Below are 27361 nucleotides of genomic sequence, written 5' to 3'. Positions count from 1 at the left end.
AGTTCTAACAAGTGCCAGATTAGAAAGCTCTAGCAGATGAATCAGCTCAACCTTCTTTACCAGTCATTTATAGCCTGGCCTGGAGAAGCCACAACGCTCAACAGTCACATTCATTCAACCTCTATCATTAGTTCATTTCACACAACATACCTGAAATACTACCAAAAAAAATTCAAATACACAAGAAAAGTGATGAAAGATGAGTAACACATTCCATTTCTTATCCCTTAAGTTATGTAAGCCTTTCAACATCCACATTTTATCCTGGCCACTTTAAATTTGATTCCTCTAAATTTAAATCCTGTAAATACCAGAATGTCAAAGAAATAAATTTCAGCATTCCTCCCCGCTTATGCATTTGAAATTCATACATAAACACCCACAAACAACAAATACTAAGAAATCTGCAACCATAATATCACACAATTGAAAGAAAAAAGTTATCACCAAAGACATTAAGTTTTTACATTTTTATAAATACTCCTTATTTTAGCTTAGTACTACCTGTTTCAGCCTTATTTAGTGTTTCTTCACGGGCTGATCTATTTGTATCTTCTGATCCAAGATCTTTTTTCTGACCATTGGATGTGTAAACTCTCACTTGACTCATCAACTGCATGGGCAGGCGATTGCATGGCAGAATATAAGACAGGCTCCCGCTTTTCACTGAAGCTTTCCATCCTAACAAAGGGAGGAAAAAAAGCTGTTTCAGACAACCATTTTAGAAGGAAAAAGAAGGAAAAGCAAAATTGGAGTATATACCATGCTTTCACTGCCTCTCTTCAAGCATCCACTTTTAAATTTCATTCTAACACTAGGGATTTTTACCCATACAATACAGTATGGATATGGATTTTTCCCAAGACCTCTGGATGATCTTAGGATGTTTAAAAAAAAAAGAAAAAGAAAAAAAACCCAAACCAAACCAACCAACCAAAAAAAAAAAAAAAAAACCACAACAAAGCTATCTGACAAGATGGGCTTACTAATATATTAAGTCACATTATAGTCATATTGCCTCAAAATCTTTAAAAACCAAGTATTGATAAAAGAACAAATACAGACCACTACAAAACTAGTTAGTGCTGCCATTTCGTACAAACCTCTGTATGAACCACAGTTTATCAATTAAGAAAAACTGAACTGTGTGCATTACCCACTTGCTACAGAAATTACGTAGAAAAGTACATAATATTGTATAAAACACTTTCTAAAAGCCCATTGAGAAATCACCCTAGGTAGGCAATCTTCTATTTCAAAAGATTAGCCAAAAGTAGAGTTGCATGCAGTACAGACTAACCTGTATCAGCAACCAGTTTCTTTTAGGGAACACAAACACTCCTATAGAGAGGGCATATAGCTCCTCCAACTAGAAATGCAGCAGGGAAACTGGCTGCTTTGGAAAGCACTCCCCAAAAGAATAATTAATTTTTTTAAATAATCAAGCAGTGCTGGTAAATCAAGTCATGCAAAGCATGACCACTCATATATGAATAACACACTGTTCACAAAAAAGGTAATATTTTTATAGAAGTGTTTATTCTGTAAAAGTCTCAAAAGCTTTCCTTTTTTTTTAGCCTTCTGCAGTACCAAGGCACCTGCACGTGTGCATGCATTGACCTGACCCTTACTGAAGGAACAATTTCACCAAAAAGGGCAGATAAGCTCTTACTGATTAACACTTGATGCAAATGGGACAAAAGCCCTGAATACTCAACTCAACACAGCTCAATGAATCAGCTTACTGGCTACGAATTTATAAAGCACTACAATAAATATATGGCACAAGATGAGCAGTGTTGTCTCCTAAGCTTTGGTGTTACTGCAGCAGTTGAAAAGGGTAAACTTCATCAGCACGTTTAGAGGACGTTTTTCTTACTCATCCACACACGCACGAAACCGTTAACGGGTATTTGCTGCAATTCGGCGGTCAGTGGCTAAAAGAAGAGGGACAAAACTGGCGAGAATTCAAATGTCGTGAGATCTGTAGTCTAAAGGAAAAGCCGGGTCTCGCTCCTCATACCAACACAAACCCTGTCAGGCCGCGCTTCATTTTATGTAATTCCTGCAAACTTCGGCCCCAACACGGGCATGACGCGCCCGCCTTGCGTCAGACGGGGCTGCCACGGCCCGGCCGAGGACACCCGGGGCCCGGCCCTGCGTTCGCAACAAAAAACTTAGGCGTTTTCCTTCCTGTTGTCCAAAAATTTGGACGTTTTCCCTTCTTTTTAAAGCCGATTCGCAGAACGCAGCCAGCGCTCCCGGCCCGCCGGTGCCCGCAGCCGGGAGCAGCGCCGCTGCCTCGGGAGGAATGCCGGCACTCGCTGTGACCCAGGCGAGAGCGCAGCTCCATCACAGCTCCCTGAGAGCCCCGGCCGGGGCGGTGCGGCGGGCCGGGGGCTCCCCGCGGGACTCACCGTGGCAGGCGCGGGGCCGCGGCGCCGCCTGGCACCGCAGGTACAGGCGGTAGAGGCCGCGGCAGCCCCGCCGCTGGGCGGCCAGGGCTGGCATCATGGCGGCGGCCGCTCGGCAGCGGCCGGCGGGCGGGCGGCGATGCGCATGGGACAAGGCCGGCGCGGCGGCGGCGGCGGAGCCCCGCTGGCCCCGGGCGGCGGTGGTAACCGGAGGCCGGCGGTGGTAGCCGGAGGCCGGCGGTGGGCGGCGCCGCGGACCCGGATGTGCGGGGGAACTGCGGGGCCCGGGCGGGCGGGATCCCCCGCGGCCGCCGCTGACTCACCCGCCCCGCGCCTGCGCCGCGGCCGCACCTGACCGCGGGGAGCGGCGGCTCCGCCGGGCGGGCTGTGGGAACTCGGCCCCGACCGCGCCCCCGCCTCCTCGGGAGAAGCTCCTGCTCAGGAACTACTCATTTACTGCTGCTGGTGGAGGGATAACGCCTATGGGTATGCGTAACATACGTTCTAAGTCTGTTAGCACAGCTAAAAACACGTAAGACAGTGGGGGTTTATAGGATCACAGAATCAATTAGTTGATTCAACGAGACCATGGCACTAAAGTGCTATGTCTAGTCTTTCCTTAAACATCTCCGTGGACGGTGACTCCATCATCTCCCTGGGGAGCTCATTCCAATGTCTAATCATCCTTTCTGTGAAGAAATTCTTCCTAATGTCCAACCTAAGCCTCCCCTGGCACAGTTTAAGACTATGTCCTCTTGTCCTGTGACTTGTTACCTGGGAGAAGAGAGCAACCCCCACCTGGCTACAACCTCCTTTCTGTAGATAAAGTCCCTCCTGAGCCTTCTTTTCTCCGGCCTAAACAACCCCAGCTCCCTCAGCTGCTCTTCATAAGACTTGTGCTCCACACCCTTCACCAGCTTCATTGCCCTTCTCTGAACGTAGATAACATTAAACCACGTATGCTAAACTTGTTTGCATGATTTCTACGTGAAAATGAAATCCTAGCCTAAGCCCTCCATTAAAACACACTTCCTGGATCAGTGCTGATAAAAAAAGATCTGATTAAAAACAATGTCTTTCTCCAGGGAGAGTGCCCTGTGGCTGATCCTGCACTCGAGGGTTGTAAGGACTGCCTGTGCACAGCTGTGACACCTCCTCCTGCTCTGCTCACCTACAGCCTGGCTCAGGACCGTGCCTGGAATCAGTCCCGCTGGCATCAAATTACTTTTTATAGAAGTTTTTTTCAGAATAGCTTCAATACTAGTTTACATGATGCTGAGAAAATGTCTCAGGCTTCCTTGTCTTCATTTGCACCCTGGGAGGAACGTGGGAGCTAACCAGAAGTTAGCTTGGCAGGGAATTTGGATAATTAATGTACCTGATAATCCACAAAGCTTCCTCTCACTGAGGAGAGTTATAATGGCACCCGCTGTTAACACACCCAATTAAATTTTGAACAAGGTTTGCTGGCACATCTTTACCACCCAGCTACTGAGTAACATTGCCAGTGCAAGTTTTCCTAGAAGCGCAGTGGAGGCAGATCGAAGTAAAATACTTGCATGAAATAATTAACACCCATCTTCCCAGTAGTCCAATTGCAGCCATACCAAATGAATCAGGAGTATTGCAACAGATGCTGTATCATTAAGTACCAGATGTACAGCAGTGGAGTTAAATACTAAATAGACTGCAAGTTGTAAAGTAGCACAGGTGAGGTCAATTCACCTCTTTTAGTTGGGAGTCTAACATGCAGTTGATATATATTTTGCTGGCCTCTTGTTATTTTGGCAAGAGCCTAACTGCAAAAAAAAAAAAAAGAAGAAACGTGAGGGTAAGAGTTCACTATTTTTTTTTCCCCACATAAAGATGTTCTAAAGAAGATAAAAATTCTTGAAACATTTGCAGTTCCTGTTTCTGCTATACTCCAGAAGAGATGCTAACTTTAGGTTTATCGTTTCCTCTCTAAAACCAAATGGAACTACTATTTCATATTCTTTTATCCATCAGAATAACTGAATTTGCCTTGCCTGATTTTGTTGGGGTAAATATGAAACAGGAAGAAAAATAATAAAACTGAAATGCCACAGATAGATTAATAGACACTAACATTGTGGTGGTCAATTGGGATTTACACGATCAATTGTTCTGTGTGACCCTTTATATTGACAAACACTGAAAACTGATGGAAACAAGAAACAGGCAAAAGAGCATCAATAACAGACTGTTCTGCATGGGATAGCCAAGTACATAAAGCAATTGATAATAAATTATCAAGACTCATGGCATGCAGCTGCAGCCTCCTAAGAAAAAAATATCAACCTTAATGATGAGCATCTTAACCATTAGTTATCAATCACTAGCAATGAATAGAGAAACTCTCTAAATGATAGGGTATTTTGGCACATACGAACTACATTTAACAACTTTTTGCCTGTGGCAAGGACTACTATGTACAGCCCAAGCAAATTGGTGAGATCTTGTTTTCATTCAATACAGTTGCAATTGCATCCTAAGGTTTAATTTTGAATAATGGTTATTCAATGGCTATTTTAAGCTCCTATTTCATAAAATCAAGCCAGTTAAAAAAAAGTGCAAAATCTCATTCCCATTCAAGTTGCTAAATGCTGAACTGATAAAAAAGTACTATGTCTATATACCATGCTTGTACATGGGCTTTTGTGCCATCTGAACCTCTGTCTAGGGGACAGAGGTTGCTCATATACCAGTTGCGTGAAGATCTGTGTATATTGCTCATACGAGGAAGGAGGCTGGCTACAATATGAGTCATTTCCTCAAGCCTCCTTTTGCAAAAACTCTAGAAACTTGTTGTATACAGCATATTACCTTGCCTATAAAAAATTATAAGTTTAAGTTGCCTTACCAGGTCTTCAGGAAGAACAACGACTGTGGTAACAACCTTTTAAGATTTAGAACCTGTTTTATGGAGACACTTGAAAAGTTTACATATAACTGCTTGCAGATCAAGAAAGAGAGGTGACTGGATTGAAATATAGACCTTTGGAAACTTTTTTCCTAGTTCCTGTTTATTTAAAATAACTAAGTAACTGGCTGGATTTCTCGAGCTGATGAGAAACAGTCCATCATGATGAAATTCTCCAATATTACTGCCTAGCAAGAAATCTGTGATATGTGAAGGCTAATAAGCAGTGAAGAATTTTTAGTGTTCCTTATATGAAAAATGAAGTAATATAAAGCCAATTTGAATATTTTTTAATCTGAAATTCATTAAATATTTCAGGTTCATACAGCAGAGCAGACTTGAAATGTCCCCAGATCCACAGCAAGAGCTGATGGTAATGACTTAATATCATTTAAATTACTCTTCAGGATTCCCATCGTATCCTGCCTTGTGTATCTCTCATACAGCATAGCAAGGGACAAAAAATGGAGAAAGGAAAAGGGAAAGACTTTATTTTTGTACTTTTTATGATACTACACATATATAGTTAACACCAAGCAGCTACATACAGATAGTTCAAAAAAAGTATGAATACATAAAGTGTCCAGTGATCCCAAACAGCCCTTAAGTTTTTCAGGTAAAGTATTTAAATTCACAGAAAAACTAGAGAGTACTTTGTGGCAGGCAGGTGCATGAGGGGAACAACTCTTCCAAGGCATAGACTGGTGAATCTACAGAAGTTTGCATAACACCACTCTGAGTCATGTAGGTCTGTAAAGTTATTTCATGGTCACTGGATCAAAGATCTACATAAACTAAAACTAAATATTTTTATTTCCAGCACATGGATAAGTGTTTGCAGTTATTCACATGCAGTTCGTTTACCTGAAAACCAGCAGTCACATGCAGTTTCTTGAACTGGGTGCAGCAGTACTCAACCCAGCAGCAGCAGCAGCTACTGAGTGCCAAAGGAAAATAAATCATGAAGAAGCATTATTCTTCTGGAAAAATGAAATGGAAAATGACTCTCCTGTAGCCATAGACTCATGAGGAGCATATTACATTACTAAAACGTTTAGCTTCGTAGTTGCAAACCAGCCACTAGAGGTCAGTGGTTTGGAATAAAATTAGCACAAGAAGGAAGAATTCAATTTCATTTCAAATGGCCAAATCATATAAAATAAAATTTCCCCCCGTTGAGTAAGGAAAAAGGTTAGCAGTGCTTACCTTCATCCTAAAGCAGAAAGCTAGTTTAAAATTCTTAAAAACAATACTAGGTACATAATATACCAAAAAAACTACTCTTATTCTCTACAGTTATTTGCAGACATGCATAAGAATGCAGGACTGGAAGAAGCTTCTTGCATCATCAGGTCCAGTCTCCTGCTACTCCACCCGTCCTATAATCCCTTACATGACCAAAGAAAGGACCAGCTTAAAAGCAGCTTGATTCTTTTGCTTATAAGAAAAAATAAGAATTACAAGAATGTTAAATAAGCTCAATCAGTACTTTTAAAGTGTATAAAGGCAGGATATTAAAAAGATCTGTGCAGTGCAAGAATCTTCTTTCAAAACTATTTCCATTATAAATGTGTAACACTGCAAAGAGAAAAGGCTGACAGAGGGCAGGAAGAGGCTTTTTCATCATAAAGTGCAAAGTGTATATCCAAATAGGAAAAAAACCCTCATAATATTATGTTTTATTTACTCATTTATCCACTGCTGTAAGCATACATACACATTGATGCAACTAAACATCTTACCTCTGCCCCACAGTGATGTTAAAAAATGAGAGATAATTAGAAATAGAACCACTGGATGCTCAAACACATGCACACTGAACTAATGCTTGATGCTATAACTGTAATTTTCTAAGATTTCAATTTTTCTCTGTATTATAGAGTTACACAACTGAAAATTCTAGTGGACATGAAAATTCAGAAAGTCAATCCTAGATTTCCATCTGCTATTACAAAAAAGCTGTCATTAATGGCTTTGATTTAAACTTTATCACTGAAAGGATTCACAATTTAGTCAGAACATAACTGAAGTTGCTACAGCAGAAAGTATGTTGAAAGGGATTGTAATAGGAAACATCTGTCATCTCAAAACACTGTTCGGATTTTCTAGATTGAAAAAAAAGTAAATCAAAAAATGTTAAAATACTACATTACAAATATCATGTTCTATGCAAACACAGAGTAGGACAAAACCCCATGCAGTTTCACATATGAAATCTTCCACCAGATTGCCAAAAAAAAAACATAGCAAAGCAACATGGAAAGAGAAATGAAAAAAAAAAAGCCAAGAAGCCCAGTAATAATATAGACCAGAGCATTTATTTCTTTACTTTTCCACTATAGGAGCTTCAAACATAATAGAGAAGAACACATAATTCCACTGCAGCTATTTTCCGTTTTAAGGAAACCAAGATTAGCCTGTCAGTTTGTGTACAATGTAGCAGCATCTGAACATGCTATTCCAGCAGTATTTTAATAGAGAATAAATTCGAAATAATTTACAGCTTGGAAACTTAAGTACTGTCCAGAGGATTCTGATTGCATGAAACCATGAATGGTGAACTGGGGTTTGTGAAAGCAACAGAATACCCAGTAGGATTTCCAGACCTCTTTTTATCACAGAGATGAACTTTTCTGCGTTCTCATTATTTTTATCCCCATTCTTCTTCCTTCTCTTTCTATTGCATTTCGACCTGTGTGAAAACTATAGCTGACTTTGCTTTAGCCCTTGCAGATAATCCAGCCCTGCACCTTTTTTAATTTCTGATTTTCAGCTTAATTTTCCTGTGCAATATCTCAACTAACTGATGCACTGTCTTCATCCAACATACTCTTCCTCTTCACTTTAGCAAAGGATCATGAGTGAATATTCATAGGAACACATACAGCAAATGAAAATACCATGATCAGCACTTGTTCAAGGAAACCAGTTTCCTCACCCAAGGCAGGAGTCTGGACTGTTGTAGAACTTCACTCACCCCAAAGCAAGATATCATGGTCAGACACATGAAAACTGTTATAGACATGAACTTAAATTATCTTCAATGAAGAGCAAAGTCTTTCATGGCTCCTTAAAATACAATTCACACTACTGTTTTTACAAAACCACAGCTGTATGGAGGTAGCCAGCTGTGGTAGAATAAAGCCCAGCTCATTGGCACTGGGGTTGAACAGAAGTCCACTAATAAATGTGCCATCACAAACGAGCTAAGCCTAGCCCATAAGAAGAGGGTAACATAGGGTCACATTATTAACCACACCGGTTCACAATTTTGCTTACAAGTTGCAAAACAAATTATTATTATACTGATATAAATTCCAAGTAAAAAAGCACTAGCCACAACTCATTTTCAGTTCAGCAGTGGCACTTAGGTAGTGGGATTTAATCAGACATAAAATAACCTATTTTAAAATTAAAAGGACAGGACTTCTGCCAAAACACAGGTGTACAACTTTCTCTATTAACACCTGCACTGAAAATATGGCAGTGAACTGGGCACATAGGTAGATTTTTTCCCACAGAAGTTGGGGTTAACTATGCCAGGTGTAAAGCAGAACAGTTCAAATGACTTAAAGACAGGGATCAGCTTTTTTTTGGGTTTGACATACACATTAATCTTCCTGTTTCTCTAGAAAAAGCAAATGAGATGCCGCAATGGCTCACTGCATCCTACTCTATTCTAAACATACACACACACACAAAAAATCAAACCCAACACCCAACATGCACCTACAACATTTAACAGAAAAAGCTGTTGGTCAGTAAAAAGTCACTCACAGATTTGAACTTAAACAAGTGCTGTTTTGCAACACAACACTGATAATACTTAAAATCCAGAAAAAATATACAATCTGATTTCAAGAACAAAACCATAGCCGTATCAATACAGAAAACAATTTAATTTGTTTCAAAATAAATATTTGACATACAAAGCACATACAGTGAAAAAGGGTCACAATAAATTACAAATGGAGATACTTGCTCATTCACGGAGAAAAGCCCTTGATATTTCCAATTTCATATCATCAAATTTATCATTCTTGCTGATTTAAGCACAGCACTGAACAAATATGGATCCCAGTGCTTTCTTTCACAGGTACTGGTATGGATAATTTACTGCAGTGATCCAATTTGAAAATCAGTAGGGACCAGTAAATCACTGCATAAAAGAAAGAGCGAATGAGGTGCTTTTTCCTTAGTGTCAGCAGCCTGCGATTATTATGTTTATTAGATTTTCTTGAAAGTGCTTCACATTTTTTCAAATATGCAGGAGAACTATATTTCCCCTCTGAGCCCTTACATTAGCATTTTGTGCCTCAGTCCTTGAATACAAGTAAAAGATGAATTTTTCAATTAATTTTAAAAGTTTATACCATCTGGATGGCACAGAACTAAGCAATGAAACTCCCTTACCTACACAACATCTGCTATTATCACAGAGCTAGCTTCCGCAGAGAAGTTAGTAAGTAATGCTGACATTTTATGAGAAAGATTTTTGAATCCACATTTAAGATTAAATTCTATTACATTATCCATACTGATAATGCATCTTTGAAATAAAGGATTGCTTAAGGTTCTGTCCTTAAAAGGCGATTTAAAACAGCGAGGCCTGACTGCTCCTGTGACTTTAAGAAAATTACAGCACAATAGAGGTTACAATACAATGATACACTAGCCAATTTCAGTATATATAGTTTAAACATAATAGATGCACTGCAGCAATTAAAAATTATAGACAGTTATAAGATTAGCATACCCTACTACCATCTAGCACATTAAGTGCTTGCCATCTTGTTCTGTTGTATTATTTTTCATCAGTGCAGAGATGACGATACAAGGAACCATACCTAGCTCTTGCATGTGGAAATCAGTTTTTGATACTGCTTTAACAGGGCATGCTGTCTAGTTCAATGTCTTTTCTGCCCTTAATCTGAGCACTGTAAGGTACAGTACTTTTTTAAGTATTTAAGCCAGCATAATTGGTATAATTTTGGGAGCAGGACCAACAAGTCATGTGTGGTATAGAAACAAATCAGTTTCCTCTGGGCACTTGTCCAACTCTCTTTGTCCTATTTCCTGCTCTGCCAGAGCTCTTACACCCCCTCAGGAAAGTGCTCATTTCTTCCATGTCTCCATTCCTGTCTGTAAAATGGACAAGAACTATACTTCCTTAATAAACATGGGATCTGTACAGCAAATGTTACACTACAGGTGCCTAACAAAGAAACAGTCCAACACAGACTGTACAAAATAACCAGACACGTTATTTGTTTGGACAGTACTATAACATATATAGTTAGCAGCTCAAAAACTGTTGGAAGAAATAGTGGCTCACGATTGTAATGGATTTTTTTTTAAAATCTCTAAAACATGCAACTTAAAATATTAACAGATATTGCTCACCTTAAGCATCCATCAAAGAAGGGAGCAAAATATAGAACTGACAGCACAGAAATTACAATAAAAGTATACAATTAAATAAAAGGCGATAAAGGAAAGGATGGATGTATTGGTGAGTCACTTGGTGTGTAAGAAATCCCAGCTGGCATTAGCTATTCCAAAAGTCTCCAATGGCTCTTGATACTTTATTTACCTACAGGTGACAACAGAAACTGTTATGCTGGAGCGTCACTTCTACTTGTTTGTGCAGAGCAAGGGGTGGGTCTACTCACAGAATCTATGCAACAGCACTTATCTTATGAAAGCTGAGATGACAAAAAGCAATGACCAATGTGATTTATACCAGTGGAAACAGTTACCTAACACTAGGTAGGTAACCTTTCAGTAAAATAAAAACTCTTCTGCTTCACATTTGGGGTTGACAGGCATTTTATGGTCAGTTGCAAAATTTCTCTGCGATCACAGATTTCTGTCACAGCCTCTGTATCACAGCTAGGATACAACCAGCAATTCATATCTAATTTAATCATTAGTGTAGAAGCAATCACAAACCATGGCAAGTAAGCAGGCATGAGGACAGAATGTTTTTGCCAGTATTGAGGAAATGCACAGTTATCACTTAGGCAGCCAAAAGGCTGCAGTAAAAATCAAAGCTGATGCAGAGTACAGGTCAGTTGCCCTATTTATTTAGTTTGAACATTATTCTTATAACATTGTTCCATGTTTTCCTGGCATGTCAGAGAAGATAAGTTTTCCAGGCCACAAGTTGCTCATTTGTCAAGCAAATCCTTGCAAAACCACAAATATACTAGCCAAATCATATCAAATCAAATCCCATTTATGAAACATCTTCCTCCTCTTTAAGGAGTCCATTTTTAAGAGTTAATGGAAAGAGTTAACAAGAAATTCAGTATCCACATTTAAGTTCTACTTCATGGCACTGTCTTCCAACTCTCAACTTGCTCATTGTCGTTCACTTACTCCTTTTAATCTTTCTCATCCATTCCTAGAGTTGGATCTCAAGACTTAGCATCCTTCAGTTACAGTTGCAATATGTCAGATCCAGTTTAGACTCATCTCTAATTTAATAACATCATATAATTAAGGAACAGTAGACTGCACCTGTAACTGTAGTCCAACCACAAAAATTTGCTCAGAAGTAACATGTTATTCTGCTTACATTAACTACAGATTTATTTGCCTTCCACTCCCAGCATGGGGGACCAACTTAGATGACCGAATTAAAATCTTTAAATCACATTGGTCCAAAGAGCTGAAGAGAGCCTGAGGTCTCTACTCAAAAAACACATCATGTAACATGAAACAGGGTCTAGGACTGTGCAGAGGAACTGAAACAGTAATAAGTAGGTCTAGATTTTTTGCTCTGATTAGATACCATTGTTGCAGTGCTTATTTTAGGGTTAGATTTTGAAGGAAAGGGTCATACATTTTTGCATTTTAGAAGGCAAAAATTCCCTATAAGATAATTTAGAAATGCACAAGACATTATATCCCAATTCAAAAGCAGCAGTGGGAATACAGGAACATGCACACATACACACAGGAAAGCATTCTGCTCAACTTCCAGGTTCAAGCATCAGTATGTTCTGTTAGAGAGAAAATAAGCTTGAAGAGCCTAGCAAGTTACATTTAACACTCATTTTATTGCAGTAGAAATTTTAGTTTTTATAAAATCCTCAGGATTACAGGATATACATATAATGAAACTCATTGCAAGTCTTTAGCAGCTGTAGAGCATTACTGCATGCAGTTGCTTCTGCAGTGTGCAAGTGTTCTATAAACAGCTAATCATGTTCAGAGAGCAAGACAAGTAGTCAAAGAATATCATATTCAATTAGCAACTGGATAATCAATACCAAGAGGTTGAGCAAAAAAATGAAATAAATTTATAAATACATGGCTCTGATCTAACAAACTAATACAACTGAAAAGTCTGAATGATATCCACATCACAAACAAGATAACTCAGTAGTTACAGGAAAATACTCTACTTCAAGACTGCTTTTGAAAAAGTTTCACATAAGATTTCTCTGACCATGGAAGAATAGTTAAGTTCAGTGCTATAGAAGTTTACAAAAGGCCCTTTAATTTTATGCAATTAGAATACTAACATTAACTAGAGAAGATTAGGCAAATATTTTGCCTTGAATTTATGGAAAGAAGTTTTGTTCAGACAGATAACATTATTTTTCCACGACCTACCTTTCAGCTGCTGGGTGAATACATAATCAGCACTCAATTTAATATTCACTCAAATTAATATTCACTTCTGTAGTCATGACATGGCTTCAGGTCAGTCATCAGATGGATTTATGCCAAGAAATCCTACACCCATTTGTTTCAGAAGCTGCCTAAACAGGTTCAATCCTTTATGCAAATTTCCGATCACAATGAGACTCTCAGAAACTGGAATAACAATTCATATAGATCTAGCCACAGATTAATTTTCTAAAAAGCTAACATGCTTGAATTACTGCAGTCTCAAATTTTTGTGGACATATAAACAAATCTGCAATGAGTCTGCAAAAGTTACTTCATTTACACTGATTAGTTCATTTGAGACATGGTTAAAAGTTACATCTTTGGCTGAAAAGCCTACAGGTCAGCAGTTTGGCTTGGTAAAACATCTTGTTATGACAAGAAAACTGCAGAGTTTTCTGTGATCAGAGTCTTGATATTTCTTCCAACCGTGTAATGTAAGACTACGTCACAAGGTAGGAACTTGGAAGAGTTCTTTTTAAGTAGTATAATAAAAATAACCTCTCCTTCAGAAAAGGTGTTATCTGTGTCAGCTTGATAGATTTTAATCCCTTGTGTTAACTTCAAAGTGGGCCATATCTCTACATTGAGTATAGTAACTTGGACAAAATAGTTCTACAGATACATGTAGTAAGCAGAAGAATACTGTCCAAAGTGTACTGCATAGGTATGTGTACCAACTGCTATCCACTGGAGATATCCTACAGTAGCTATAGTTCCAACTAACATAAACCAAGGGAGCATAGACCTCTTATAGTTTTAATTAATCTCAAACAATCCTTGATTCCAAAAAAAAAAAACCCAAACAAAACAAAACCCTGTATGATTGGGTATGTTTTAGAAAGGATGCAGCTAATTTGTTTCACCAATTAACAATACAATACAGTAACTTTAAGTTTACATTATTTGGTTTTGATATGCTAAATTTCATATTATCTCCAAGAAAAGCATATACATATTTTTAAACAGCCTGGAGTGAGACCAGTGTAAAATCAGAAATTTCTAATCATCAGCAGAAGTGCCAGCTGCTCATAATGTTCACAAAACACGAGTGCCTGAAATTTGGCTATGCAACAGTTGGTGCCAATCTGCTTATAAAGGAAATGCTGCTGAGGCATAGTCTTCTTAGAAAAACAGGGCACGAGGGCTTCATTATTAAGTGTTCAACAACAATCCTGAGCTCAGTGAAGAGAGTCCTGAAAAAATCAGATTTAAAGAGAGTTTTAAAATGCTACAGCATTTATCAGAAGTGTTATCTAGATCTGTCTTTTTCATTCACTTCTTTCCTTAACATCACACACATACACACTCTAGCTAACAAGTTCTTTGGACCAACTCAGTATTGCAGTATCTTGCAAGAGCTTCAGAATTCTTGGCTTTTAAACATTAACATTTTAATTAACTTTATATCCATCCCTGGCTGGAAGCTGCTGAACTAAAGACAGCAGAAAAATTCCACCTTAAAGCCAAAACAAAAAGACACTATTGAAAAAAAAGAGGAGGAAAGAATAATGCTTTATCACAATTAGTGTAAGGAGTTGGGAGGCAACTGTGTATGTGTGCTGTTTCTTGCCAATATGCAATAACAGTGCACTCTAGAAGCAACTATTAGAAGACAGACATAAGAAATAAAACCCAGATCACCAGTTTCCCTTAAAACTACAAAAATGCCAGCAGAACATTTTGGATAAACTAGTTCTATTGAAAGTCAGTTTTACTATTGCACAGCTTAGATTATTTTTAGATACTAAAGCAATTTCACAGATTTTGTTGTTGTTGTTAAAAAAAATAAATATATGTACCAGGATGGAGCAATTAATTTCTTACAAAATGGTAGGGAACAGGAGGCGATTAAGGTTATGATTCTCAGACTTGTCTTCACATATCACAGCAGCCAAAGCCACTTCCTTGGCACTTTAGCAAACCATTTTCTAATCGAGTAATGATTAGACTGGAGGGTATGTTAACAAAAATCTTACATTTTGCAATGCTTGTCTTACAAAACTAAGAAAGCACTGACCTGGGAAAATCCTCATAGAAATATTTACGGTTTCAAAGTCTAAAGCAATATTGGCTTGACCAACTTTCAAAATCAATAAATTCTATTTCAAATATAATTAACCTGATTTGTGAATTTAACTAAAGGAGGTAATGAGCATGTTTAACTACAGATTTTTTTTCTGTCAATATTACACAAGTTCTTAAGTGCCTATTCATATACAGACTTAGCCTCAGATATACCTGAAAATCTAAAAATAAGGGTATCTTTCTGATAAGAAAGACTTTATTCTCCCAAGGTGTAGTTTTAATTACACAAGCATGTTCTCAAAGCTCCCATTCAAGAACATTGATACATTTCTGATCAGTTACATGAAATAAATATAACCTTGAACCAGCATCCAGGTGTATTTTGCATTCTAAAATTACCATCTGCAGATTTAGTACTATGAGTTATGCATTCATTTTAGAACAAAAAGTTTCCAAATGCCTGAGCACTACACAGTTAAACACTAACTTCCAAAATCAATTCAGTACTTACCGACAGTACGGATTTCGCCGAGAAGAGTAGCGTAACGTAAGAAACCTATAGTAAATGAATGGCTGGAGCAGGCTCCCTTGTCCACTGAAAGAGAATAGTTCAGTAGAGCTTAGCAGTGACAAAAAAAAAAACCCAAACACCAAAATCAGGATTTTTCCTAACAAAAGCAAGCAAACTACTTGGGTTCAAAAAAGAGCTAGATTTGGGTCACGCTGGTTCAGAAAATCTAGATCTGACAAGAAAAAGTACATAACCATACACTTTTAAATGCAGAAACTTACATTATAGAATAAAACTGCTCAATCAAGCACTTAAAGAAGTGCTGGTTTTATATTGATTTTATATTTATGAAGTTTTTTTTATATGTGCCATTTCTGGTGGTGTGCAAAGAATCACAGAAATGATGGTGACAGATGCTCAGTATCAAGAAAAAGCTTGTTGGTCAATCAGGGAAACTGGCTGAGATAAGTAGTGCAGTTACAGCGAGTAACTAGACTCGCAGCACTTTGACTATCTGGACCATATTTCTAGTATCTTTTGCAAAACTTGTCAGAACACACTGGAGACAATTATAGATGTATTCAGACATGCAAAGCTGATATCCAGTTATTTCAGTTACACTGAAATTAGGTTTTGATGTTTTACAAAGTTGCTGTTACACATGATGGTGCTATAAAGTAGTGAAAGTATAGCATACAAACCATACACAGCGAAGCACAGAAATGCCCTAAGTTTTAGTGTCGGAAGCTACTTTGAAAAACACAGCATTTAAAAGTTCTATTTGAAGTTGAACATCACAGTTCCAGCAAGAACTCCTTCAAGTATAAACAACATCTTTACCCAGGAGAAAAAAATATAAAGCAAAAGGAAAGTGAGCCACGGGAGGAAAGAACAAGGAAATCTTGAACCTGTACACTATTTACAAGCAATTTAATATGCTAAAACAATTTAAAGAACAAAATCTCACAACAGCTGCATTTAAACATTATATGATTTTAAATTTGGCATGATCTTTTTTAAGCTTCAGTATCTACTAGATGACATATCAAGTAGCAACATTTCACATACTACATTTTCCATAGATAGAAAAAAGAAAAAAAAGGAAGTTATCCCAAAGAGAAGTTCAAACCACTTGGAAGTTTCAATACTGGATACAGAGTGGATACAGTTGGTAAGTGGCCTTAAATGAAATGGAATCCTTGACACATGAAGTACTGAAGCACTCAGCTGACATATCAAGAGATAAAGACAAATTATGCATTCTGTCAACTTCCAAAAAGATAAAGCCTCTCTTCTGCTGACCGTGAGACCACTCAAGACAAGTGCTCTTACTATGCTACAACTTATACAGAACAAAGGGTATATTCTCCCTGCAAATATTAAAAGGCAATGACCCAAACTTCAGTGACTGGCAGGTCACCTATACAACTTCAGTAGGATTCCAACATGCATACACTCAAGATCCCTAAAATTAATTCAACAGGATGCAAAGCAGGCATAACTAAATGGAATAAAAAAGCCCCACAAGGATCACTGCTCAGAAGTAACACAGGAGAGAACACAACCTACTACTGCTTGCACACTTTTTGCATATGGAAACTTCGTGCCACTTGAATTTCTGGAATCTAATTGTCAAAAACAAGAGCTTAATTTCAGTGAAGCTGAAGATCTTAATATTCTATTACACTAACCAAAATTAAACTTACTGAACAATGTACTGATAGAAATGCAGGTGAATGCAAGTTGCGAGCCCAAAAAATTTCAATGTGACTCAACAATGTCACCCACGCTATGAAAGAGGAGGGGTTTTTTGTGCCCAGTTATGTCATAGGGAATGCTTTTTGATGTCATGATGCACCAACTTAAGAAGCCTAAGAATCAAATAAATTTTACTTGAAGTTCAAGCCCTGGTCAGCCAGAACAATACAAGTGGAGCACTATGATCCAGAGAACTCACTTGCAAAAAGTAATCTTGTGTAGCAAGTTTCTAATTATTGAAATATTTATCGTAATTCTTACCTGAAGAGCATAAAAACTGTAGCTGGCATGAGGAAAATTTCATTGCAAGCAATGAATTTTAGAATATTCTGTTGATTAGCATTCAGTTTCTCTAAGAGATTTCTCAGAAAAGGCAAACTATTTGAACTTCGTGCCTTTAAAGAAGAAAAAATGATTTACAGAAAAAATATGAGTTACACCTATCTTCACTAGCACAGAGAAGTCAAAATACAAACAATTGTCATTTACAACTCATTTCAGCATTTTAAGACTTTACCAGAATTGAGATTAATATCCCAAAGAAAACCGTAGGCTTGGAACTCCATAATTTACAAAGAGTTCAATTAAAAATATCAGGTGTTGCAATCCCCTCATGCACCCGTTTTAGGTTCAACTGCACAGAGAGAGCCACAAGCTTTATTCTGTCCACTAGGTGGAAGTGCCCATGGTAGCAAGATAGCCCAGTTAGGAGCACCAAAGACTGGAGTTACATTAAGTTGCACAAGGCAGTGCATTAAGCAGCAAGTCCAACTGGCAAGTATTTTGCTTGCTAGTTTGTTACCTTACTCCTGAAACAGAACAACAAAATTCACAGGCTATGGTTTAGTTTGAAAAAGACATGTCTTATGTTTCAACTTAACTGCTACACAGCTTTTGTTTCCTTCAAAGGAAAGCATTTGAAGAAAAATAATCAGTGTCAACTCCAACATATCATTGAGTCATTACAGAAGGGGAAAAAAACCAAAAACAAATCACAAAACCCAGCAAACTCAAAAAAGTCTTCTCAGATTCTCTGTGCTGACATTCCACACAACAAATTCACTCTAATTCCTCTACCACGGCCAAAGGAAACCAAACCGTAGCTGCAGCTTAAACCTGTTTATAAACCCCAAGAATACCAACAGTATTAATCGTAACATACATCATATCATACTTACATCAAGAACCTTCTTTGTGTATGTGGCAGCATGAAGCAATGAGAACAGCAGAACTGGAAAAATACTCACTGAAATAAGCAATAAGGAAAATTATACGTTTTATTTCTCCATGATGTTATACTACACGAGTCATAGCTTGGTGGCTCTTTGCAAGAGGTTGGCTGGAATGACCTATACTGGATGAAGATATGTATAAGTCTAATATCTATATTTATAGTTCTTCCCTTTGCTTCTTACACCTCTTTGCTATACATTTTTATTAACTTCAAAATATAGGTGTCTGCAAGTATGCAAAAGTATAACGTACACCATTCATTACACACTAGTGCATTGCTCCTGAAATGCAGTCTTTCTGCATGGAAGACACACATGAGGTTACTACTTAAAATCTATTAAGTACATGTAGTCATAATATTTTTTTATTAAAAGATGCTACAAAATTAATTTCTTTACCAAAGAACATGCAGTTGCCAGCCATTCACATTTCATAGAGCAAGAACATAGACATTCCTCTGCCAGGGAGATTTTTAAGAGTCAGATGTGAAGTGTACATAGCGTGGCATAAAGAAAAGTCAGTTCTGACATGTCACCTTTGACAAGCCACAGGGAAAGTATTTTTTGCAGACTTTATCAGTTTAATAACTTATTTGAGAAAGCTATCACTGAATAATTGTCTCTCTACATGACGTATGTCCTCCTACAGTGAGAAGTCATATATAAACCCTGTATTGGCAATAAATGAAAATTACCAACTTTACCAGGATGACACAAGTAAAGGATACTTGTAACAGGGTAGGAATTCACAAAGATAAGGGAGTACAACAGGTAGTGGCAGCTGTCCTCCAGCAAAGCCTGGGCCAGAAATGCCCTGCTAAGCTGAAAGTGCGGTAGCCTTTGATGCAGTCGGAGGGCACTAGTAAGAGCATTTGCCAGCAAGGCACGCTGATAAAAGCTTGCTGCTTCATGCAACCTGCAAATCATCAGAGGAGATGTTACCATATGAACCAAGCTCAGAACTCTTCCACCCTTGAGAATTGCATCACAGCTGCACAGTACCTGAGTATTTCTATTATCGTACAGAAGCACTATTTACAAAATACAACTCAAAAACTGGTAACACTGACTTACTGCAGGTGCCTAAAGTAAAACAACTCAATATATTATTGCATAACTACACGCAAAATCATGCATTTACTGCTACTTTACAGTTGCTCAACACATTTTCCAAACACTTCTGAAAGTGTTTTAAACCAATCTAAAATTTGTAAGCTGTTCTGACAAAAAGCATCCAAGTAACCTGAATAACAGCAATTCACCCTTATGTGAAAAATAATTCTATGCAAAGGGACTCTGGTTCATAAATTTTTAATGCTATTTTACAATATTACAGTACATACCCTAGAAGAGGCAGGACAAATAAAGCTGAGCAGTAAACTGTGAACAAGCGGGAAATCCACATTGCTGTATCCAACTTGTTAGCCATCAGAAATTGCTACATTGGAAAAAAAAAAACAACCCCAACATAAGTTGGTATGTTAATATTTGCATAAAATGAGCATTCTTCCCTGCTATATTAAATTGCAAATCTTCTTCCAACCTTGAATATAAGCAAATTATAGCTTGAAGTAGAAAGCTGCTTTTTGTTCTGTGATACTTGACTCATATGATGCTACTTGCCAGATCAAAAACAGCTCTGCTTCCTCAGAACCAAGAAGCTCCTTTGTACACTACAACCAAATACAGCAGTAAGAACTTCTGGGAAAGTAGTTTTTCTATCCAAATTGACCTGATTAAACAGCCAGCTCCACAACTGTTACCACATAAGGTCTCCAGACCTGATTTTTGCATCTACTCCTTCAAAGTTCCTTTTAGAATACACTGCACACACCTTGGGCTGAATCTCCATAATTCTTAGCAAGGGGAAAAAAATAAAGGGTCAGGTAAAGTTAGCATAACTACATGCTTATTATTACAAGGAAAGAGGCATCGTTTTGGCCTACATATTCTTGGCCTCAAAAAAGCAAAAGCTTTTTACAGGAATCTTGCACTTCTCCTGTTGTTGAGCTCTTCTTAACCACAGCCCTTCTCAGTCTTGATATATCCATGGTACCAGAAAGGCTCTAACAAAACACAGCATGCTTTTGGCTATTATGTGCCTCAGAGTCAAAACATCTGCTTCTTTGCATCTGAGAGTTCAAGGTTTTTTTCCAAATTTGAACCACCTTTTAGAGATTCTTTGTTTCCTCTATATTCCTAGTGTGTCTCTATGGAAATGACCAGAAACTAACTAACCTGCAAGCATCTTCATAACATGATCTAGTGTCTTACCTGCACAATATAACTACAGAAATGGCATGAAGCTGTGTCGGGAGGTTTAGGTTAGATATCACAGAAAGCTTTTTCACCCAGAGGGTGGTTGGGCACTGGAACAGGCTCCCCAGGGAATTGGTCACAGCACGAAGCCTGACAGAGTAGTAGAAGCATTTGGACAATGCTCTCAGGCACATGGTGTGACTATTGGGATGTCCTGTGTAGGGCCAGGAGCTGGACTCGATGATCGTGATGGGTCCCTTCCAATTCAGCATATTCTATGATTCTGTGAAATACAGACGCCGCCACACCGAATCACTTTCGATTGAGACATTTTCAGGAGCGGCGGCGCACCAACAGCACGCTTTCAATCAGGAAGCGAGAGCTGCTTCCCCCTGCCCGCACCCGGGCGGGCAATGCCACGCTGCGATTCCAGCGGGACCCAACCCCCCGGCCGCTGGAGAAGCACCGCGGCCGGCCCAGGACCCTGAGGCCCGGGAGCTCCTTACCACGGCCCCGCCGCCGGCCCCGCCTGGCATGGGCCCGTTCTGCGTGGAGTCCGCCATGGCCGCACCTGCGGGGAGAGAAGCGCCTCAGTTTGAGGGACACGGGCGACCGCCGCCTCCCGACCCCCGCTCCCGGCCCGGCCGCGACCCACCGCAAGCGCCACACCGGGCACGGCACACGCTCCGCCGGATCCTGCCCCCGGATGCGGCAGGACGACACTTCCCGTGGACTGCGGGGCTGCCGGGCAATGTAGGCGGCGGATGGGATGCTCCCGGCGGCGGCACGGGGACGTCCCGGCGGGTTCCCGGCTGTTCTGGGACTGCGGCTGCCAGGGCGAGCCCGCTGGGGAGGACACTGGCCCCTTCCCGCTCTGTCCACAGCAGCCCCGACAGCTGGCGCTCAGCTCGGTCTGTAGGGTTTGTAACAGGGGCACTTTTGCGGGGTGACAGCAACAATGTTAATGCTCGCTTCGGCCCCAGGTTGGGGAGTGTTTGCTCACGGAGGGCCAGCTTGGCTTTCCAGAGCTGTGCTGTGCATCAGCAGTGTAAACGGGAATCGTAAGATCACAGGACCCAGGCACGGCTCTCCGCAGTTCTCTGTGACATCGGTGATGTCATGCAAAACCATCAAGGCTGTGTCCGTGTGTTTTAGTGTCGTTGGTTCTCCATAATGTAGAATGCGGGGGGGGGGGAGGAGGGACGGGAAGCCTCTTTAAAGCCACGTGTGCCTAAAGATTCGTACTGTCAGTGATATTGCATTAAAATGCAACAGTTTTGTAACAAGTTTCCGAAATGTTTGGTCGGTAATCGCTAAACCGTAAAGCTAAGGAGCTTCAATCAAGTACAGGTATATCCGCGACATTGACAGGACGACCAAGCTGGAAAGCATAAAGCAGAAAAAGCCTTCTGCTCACTCAGCAGCATGTAGCATATGTAATTTGCAAGGTCTTGGAAAGGGTTTATCCTCCCTTCATTAATCTAACCCTTGTCTTTAATATTGATTTTTTTTTTAATTATTTGTGCGGGATAGCTGTGTGAACATGTTTCTGTTCTCAGCTGGAAGTCTGTAACTCATCTAAAGTGGTATCAAAGTAAATGAAAACGAAGTGCAGGCCTCAAGACCAACACTTTGAGTTTTAGCTCCTATAGCCTCATGCAGTTTGTACTTCTAACTTTCTCTCAAGGATGTGCAGCAGGTTCCCCCTTCTGGCAGCATGGGTTCTGGGATGGCAAGCTGTCTGCTCCAGTTTCTCTAATCGTTCCCAGATGCTTTCAATTACTCTTCAGCGGCAAGAAAGTCATGTTCTTGGGACCAAGGATCTTGGAATCAACATCTGCAATCTGCCTTATTTCTGGCTCATGATGATTAAACTTGAAGATTGATTTGAAGACACTCAGGAATAATGTGTAATGAAGTTATGTTGACAGGAAAGGAGCAAAAGAGAAGTCAGCTGATAGGGATTCTAATACCACAACAATTACAAGTAATCTAAGACTTTAGGCTAATTAACACTTTTTAAATTGAAGATGCAGAACCTTATTTTCCACTTCTTTCCCAACTATTCATCTCTCACTAAAGTGACTGAGAAGTAGGCATAGGAACTACCTGCTGTTTGGGGATTTTTTTTCTACAGGTGGAGGAGACTAGTAAACAGCACTAGAGAATTAGGACTTTCAGTGTATCTGCTGGGCATTCTCAGGTGTGTAATAAAAAAACTGACAAACATTTATGCTAAACCAAAATAAAGGCTTTGAATATAGCCTTTGAATATAGTAAATTTAAGTTAAACCAATACTAGTTTATTTTATTGGAAAATGAAATATTAATGCATCCAGGAGACTTATTTAGATGCAACTGAAATGTGGAAATACATGTTGAAGACCACCAGATGTTTAATTGAAATATCACAAGGGGAAAAAACCTAGTCAGTCTTCAAGATTATTTGTATTTCCTAAATGGAGCTAGGATGACAAATCCATGTCTTTTGCAGGAATGCTTATTTATTTCTTGGTATTTATAATTTAGGAAGTACTTAATGCATACACATGCAAAGCATTAATTTCTAGAATCTGGCTTGCTGTCTATTTGTCATAACACCAAAAGTAGTCTTTCACATATTTGCCTTAATTTCATTTAAATAGAATGCTAAGCCATTGTTTATTCCCAAAAGTTAATGGCTTGAGAAGTGTCCTATTTTGGAATACTTGATAAGCAATATCCCTCTTCAACCTTTGTAACCAGTCCCCCTTTTCTTCAGGCGGATGTTTCTTTTCCTGACTTTCCCCTTCACTTTTGTTCTGCGCTTGTTGTTGCTTTTCGTTTGATATAGTCTCTCCTGTTGAGCAACTCGAACCACGCTACTGTTTACTTAACTTGAGAAAAGACATTAAATTATGTCTTAAGAAATCAAGAGTCAGCTATTGGCTTCTCCATTTCCCAGTTCTCCTCTGCTATGATATTGCTGATTGAGCAGAGAGGAGAAGCAGAAATTGATCTGTTTGTTGTTAATGCTTTTGTTTCCAACAGTTGTAAGGGTTCCGTAGTTCTTCCATAGTTCTATAAGTTCTTCCATATCATCAAGGCACCAGTTTTCTTTCACTGGTGATTGATAGTTCAGGTATTTAGAAGAGTATTCCTGTAATTGCTGAGGACTTGTCTCCCTCATTAGCAATATAGTCCCATTTCTCCTCTGTGGCAGTGCAGCACACGGACATAGCTGAAATTGTAACTAACACACCTCTGTTTTCCTCCAGTAAATTTATGAGTCTATCAGAGAATTACTCACAGTAATGATACCTGGGATCAGCTTGCTTTTAATTTAAAAAATTATGGATGCAAAGCAATGTATTTTGACCTTTTATGCCCAGATGTATACACCTACTTCCACTAACCAGCTTGATGTTGCAGGGGAAAAAAAAAATAAAACACTTGCAAAATAATTAATATATTTTAGAATTATATGGAAGAAATTATGCAGTGCTTTGCATTTGTTTATCAGGGCTGAGACTGAGAGGCTGAGACTCTCCAGGGGCAGTGCAAGGTTACTAATGCTCACAACATCACCATTAGTTAGATGTTCAATGAAGACTTTAGGTTAAAAAGGTTAGTAATTTGCTTGTAGGCACATGAGCAGTACCATAATTGGGCTAGAAGTGGAATATACAACTCCACAGTCCCCATCGCCAATTTTTTTCTTAGTCACTATGTGTTTTCAGATGAAATCATATGCAAAACTTTATATGTCATTTGAAGCTAGTTTGAATATCCGAAGAAGACTCTTCTGGTGTTTCAAATTAATTACTGAGAACCTCATTACAGACATTATGGAAATATTTTATAAACAATAATTCTTATTCAATGCATTCAGCCATGATAAATATTTTATAGAACCAGTATTTTGCATTACATGTTGTTTTAAATTTTAACTTTTTATTGTCTTTTTAGTAGCATCACCGTCAGAAATATGCTGTCTTTTGTGGTCTCCAGTGGCCTCAATTCTTAACCATCTTAACAGAAGCTGATGTAGCATTGTTTAGGTGGTGTTTATCACCTTACAACAACGGGCATTGAGGTTCAGATAATGATTTATCTATTTTGTCCCTCTTGATTTGAAAGAAGATACTGTTGCTAACATCTGTATACATGTTTTCATTTATTTCGAATAAATGAGAGAACATTCCTCCAAGGTCGATAGGATTGCAGTTCCTCACAGCCAAACTAGCTCCATTATTTGTATATCAGTAGTGTATAGCATAAAGCACAAAGCTAAAATAAGGTTTTATGCAAAGTTGTAATGAACAATTTGGTTCTTGTTTGTGGTTATCTCAAGCTGGCTGTCCGAATCTCAAGAAAAAATAAAGGACGTTGGGTAAATGCCTGTTACATTTTTCAGAAAAAGAAACAGAAGTCTTCTGTCTCTGTACCAGATTGCTTTGTGATTTTTGCTCAATGGTCTGTAGCAATATCAAATATGTTCTTCTTCCTTGTCCCTCGCAGCTGGAGTTTCCATTTACTCACCCTTCCTGGAAGCAATACCCTTTTAATCACCAAGTGTGTGCCAAAGCAGTGAAAGAGAGAAGCCAAAACCTTTTGGAAGATGTGCAGAATAGATGTGCAAAATTCCTTGCAGTTGCTTTCTGTGTCAGCATTTTCATAGCTCTCAACATTTTGTTATATTCCTGTATTACTAAGATAAATGAAACATAAGCTGCAAGTGTAAGCTTAAGACTGTACAAAGAAATATGATAAATTTATATATATCTTTTGTAAGATTGGGAGTATGACACAAGGATTGGCATGTGATTGAATCGGTCTTGCCAGTGTATTTTATTTGCAATGTCCAACTCACTAAGGACATGAAAAATATTGCAAATTTAGGAATGGAAAGAAAGATGGGCAAGTGTTATTTTAGTAAATTATTTAGAGGAAGCTTAGGAAGATTTTAGAAATCTGGAGCAAGAGACCATATCAACAAATGGAGGAACATGGTGAATTATGGATGTAAACTTGTGACTATCTGTAGTGTTTGATTATAAGTACCACAGCAGGAAAGATTGATAAGCATCCTCTTGCAAGCTCAGAAAAGTATCTGAAAGTGTATTGATCAATGCTGAACTCTTTACTGAGTTGTTGGTAAATGGCTCCCTTATCTCATACTAATCACAGGCTATACTGAGGGAATAAAAAGAGGACAAGGAACAAAACTCCAAAGCTTTCCAAAGGAGAAGTTCTGTTATGATGCAGGGAATGTTAGCTCTATGTTTGCGTAAAAACATGAAAAGAAATATTTGCTTTTTAAAATAATATCTGTTATATCATCTGAGCAAAAACCCCACAAAGATGGATGACAGTAACACTCAACATGGTTCTGCACTAATAGCTAAAAACTAATAACACTATAATCTGTGGTCCAGTGTTTTTTAGCACAGATACTATTATTATATTTCTGCCACTCATTGAGTGCAAGCAGAAGTTTGCAGAAAAGTAATTAGGGTTGGAAGCTGTTTAAGCTGAATAAAATGAACTACCAAGAAATTTTCTGCTTTTATCTGAAGGTGACACAAGGTAAAGACTTCTGCCAACGTAAGTGTACCATTCAGTATGTCAGGAATCCCACCTCGATCACATACAAAACTTTTCTTGCACAGTTACAACAAACATGAGGGCTGCACATTTTTTGTTCTCTGCACCCCCAGAGCTCCCTCTGGTTTCATCCACAGGCATCTTTAGCCTTTGTCCATGTCTGTCAGTATCATCTGCACTCATACAATCATTATAAGGGTACCTAGGCAGTAAATGTTTTATAGAAGACCTTATTAAAATTAGAGGAGGCTTCAGGGAAAAGCTTTTCATTTTGAACAGTTTTGCACAATCCAGTATGTCTTCCTTACTAGGGTAGGTTCAAGTGATCTTATTTATTATATTGTATAAGTTGTTCTTGATCTTTTAATACATAGTCCAGATGCTGAATTTTCAAAAGCAATTTGCAGTACAGAACTCTGAAATCAGTAACTTTCTGCATTTTTCGTGCGATCCCATTCAGAAATTCAGTCACAGAAAACTGAATGGGTGATTACAGGATAGGAATATGTGGAAGTATTTTTAACGTTTGATATTTGATATTAACTTTTTAAGCACAGTGGACTGACATGTCCACTGACATGTTCCACAGACATTTTATTGCTTATTTTGGAGTGGGAATAGTTTTATTCATTGGTGTTTATTCCTTAACAGTATATCCAATTTCAGACAGCAGGCAAGTGCTCCAAGGGTTCAAGTTCATAAAATTAATCCCTCTTATTCTTTTTTTTTCTATATAACTAGATTAATTCAGATTTATAAATATTGCCAAAAAAAGTATATGCATATTTTATCCAACTGTTTTTTGTGGCCTCTGATAATCAATAAGAGCTTAAAACTTAGAAAAGATAAAGAATACATGGAAAGACAATCAAGTTAATTAGATTTGTCCTTCCAAACCATCATAGGTAAAGTCCATCCATTTAAATCTGATTTAATCATGTGCTGAAGTGGC

The 27361-nt window shown here is 38.7% G+C and overlaps 2 protein-coding genes and 1 long non-coding RNA gene across 6 annotated transcripts in view; 1 reads left to right on the top strand and 2 right to left on the bottom strand.

Annotated features, from left to right (window-relative positions):
• The window catches only part of SLC30A9 (solute carrier family 30 member 9), a 34301-nt gene extending 31645 nt beyond the window's left edge, over positions 1-2656 (bottom strand). For 2 of the 3 annotated variants that reach the window (XM_051790026.1, XM_051790029.1), the window contains exons 1-2: positions 2418-2656; positions 505-681 (exon numbers count right to left, since the gene is read on the bottom strand). In XM_051790026.1, coding sequence (XP_051645986.1) covers positions 505-681; positions 2418-2514 — 274 coding nt within the window. In that variant the 5' untranslated portion in view covers positions 2515-2656. Of the gene's footprint in view, positions 1-504; positions 682-1879; positions 2354-2417 lie in introns of those variants that run through there. The other variant, XM_051790028.1, reaches the window with a different exon arrangement.
• Positions 2657-2767: 111 nt separating this feature from the next.
• On the top strand, positions 2768-26638 carry LOC127472225 (uncharacterized). Of its 2 annotated transcripts, XR_007904911.1 has the most exons (4): positions 2781-2900; positions 5674-5728; positions 10955-11124; positions 25324-26638. It is a non-coding gene; the product is annotated as an uncharacterized LOC127472225 (long non-coding RNA). The 2 variants fall into 2 exon arrangements; XR_007904910.1 differs by lacking the exons at positions 10955-11124; positions 25324-26638 and adding an exon at positions 6176-6300 and having other exon boundaries at positions 2768-2900.
• Positions 9234-21545, bottom strand: TMEM33 (transmembrane protein 33). The gene is made up of 8 exons (XM_051790104.1): positions 21479-21545; positions 21330-21394; positions 19908-20002; positions 19293-19480; positions 18511-18578; positions 17594-17727; positions 15575-15658; positions 9234-14231 (listed from the first exon to the last, which is right to left on the bottom strand). Exons 2-8 carry the CDS (start codon positions 21384-21386, stop codon positions 14102-14104), a joined length of 756 nt encoding a protein of 251 aa, XP_051646064.1. The 5' UTR covers positions 21387-21394; positions 21479-21545; the 3' UTR covers positions 9234-14101.
• Positions 26639-27361: the final 723 nt, after the last annotated feature.

Source organism: Manacus candei, unplaced genomic scaffold (assembly GCF_025592945.1).
Source record: "Manacus candei isolate 608988 ecotype Guabito, Panama unplaced genomic scaffold, ASM2559294v1 h1tg000028l, whole genome shotgun sequence".
Lineage (NCBI taxonomy): Eukaryota > Metazoa > Chordata > Aves > Passeriformes > Pipridae > Manacus > Manacus candei.
Note: the sequence above shows the minus strand (reverse complement) of the source record. Positions and strands in the feature narration are given on the sequence as shown.

Coding starts and splice junctions, on each gene's coding strand:
- TMEM33 (XM_051790104.1), bottom strand. CDS start 21,386: ATGGCGGACTCCACGCAGAACGGGCCCATGCCAGGCGGGGCCGGCGGC. Junction 20,003..21,329: donor GGGCCGGCGGCGGGGCCGTG/GTAAGGAGCTCC, acceptor TTTCCAATGTAG/CAATTTCTGATGGCTAACAA. Junction 17,728..18,510: donor ACACAAAGAAGGTTCTTGAT/GTAAGTATGATA, acceptor TCTTCTTTAAAG/GCACGAAGTTCAAATAGTTT.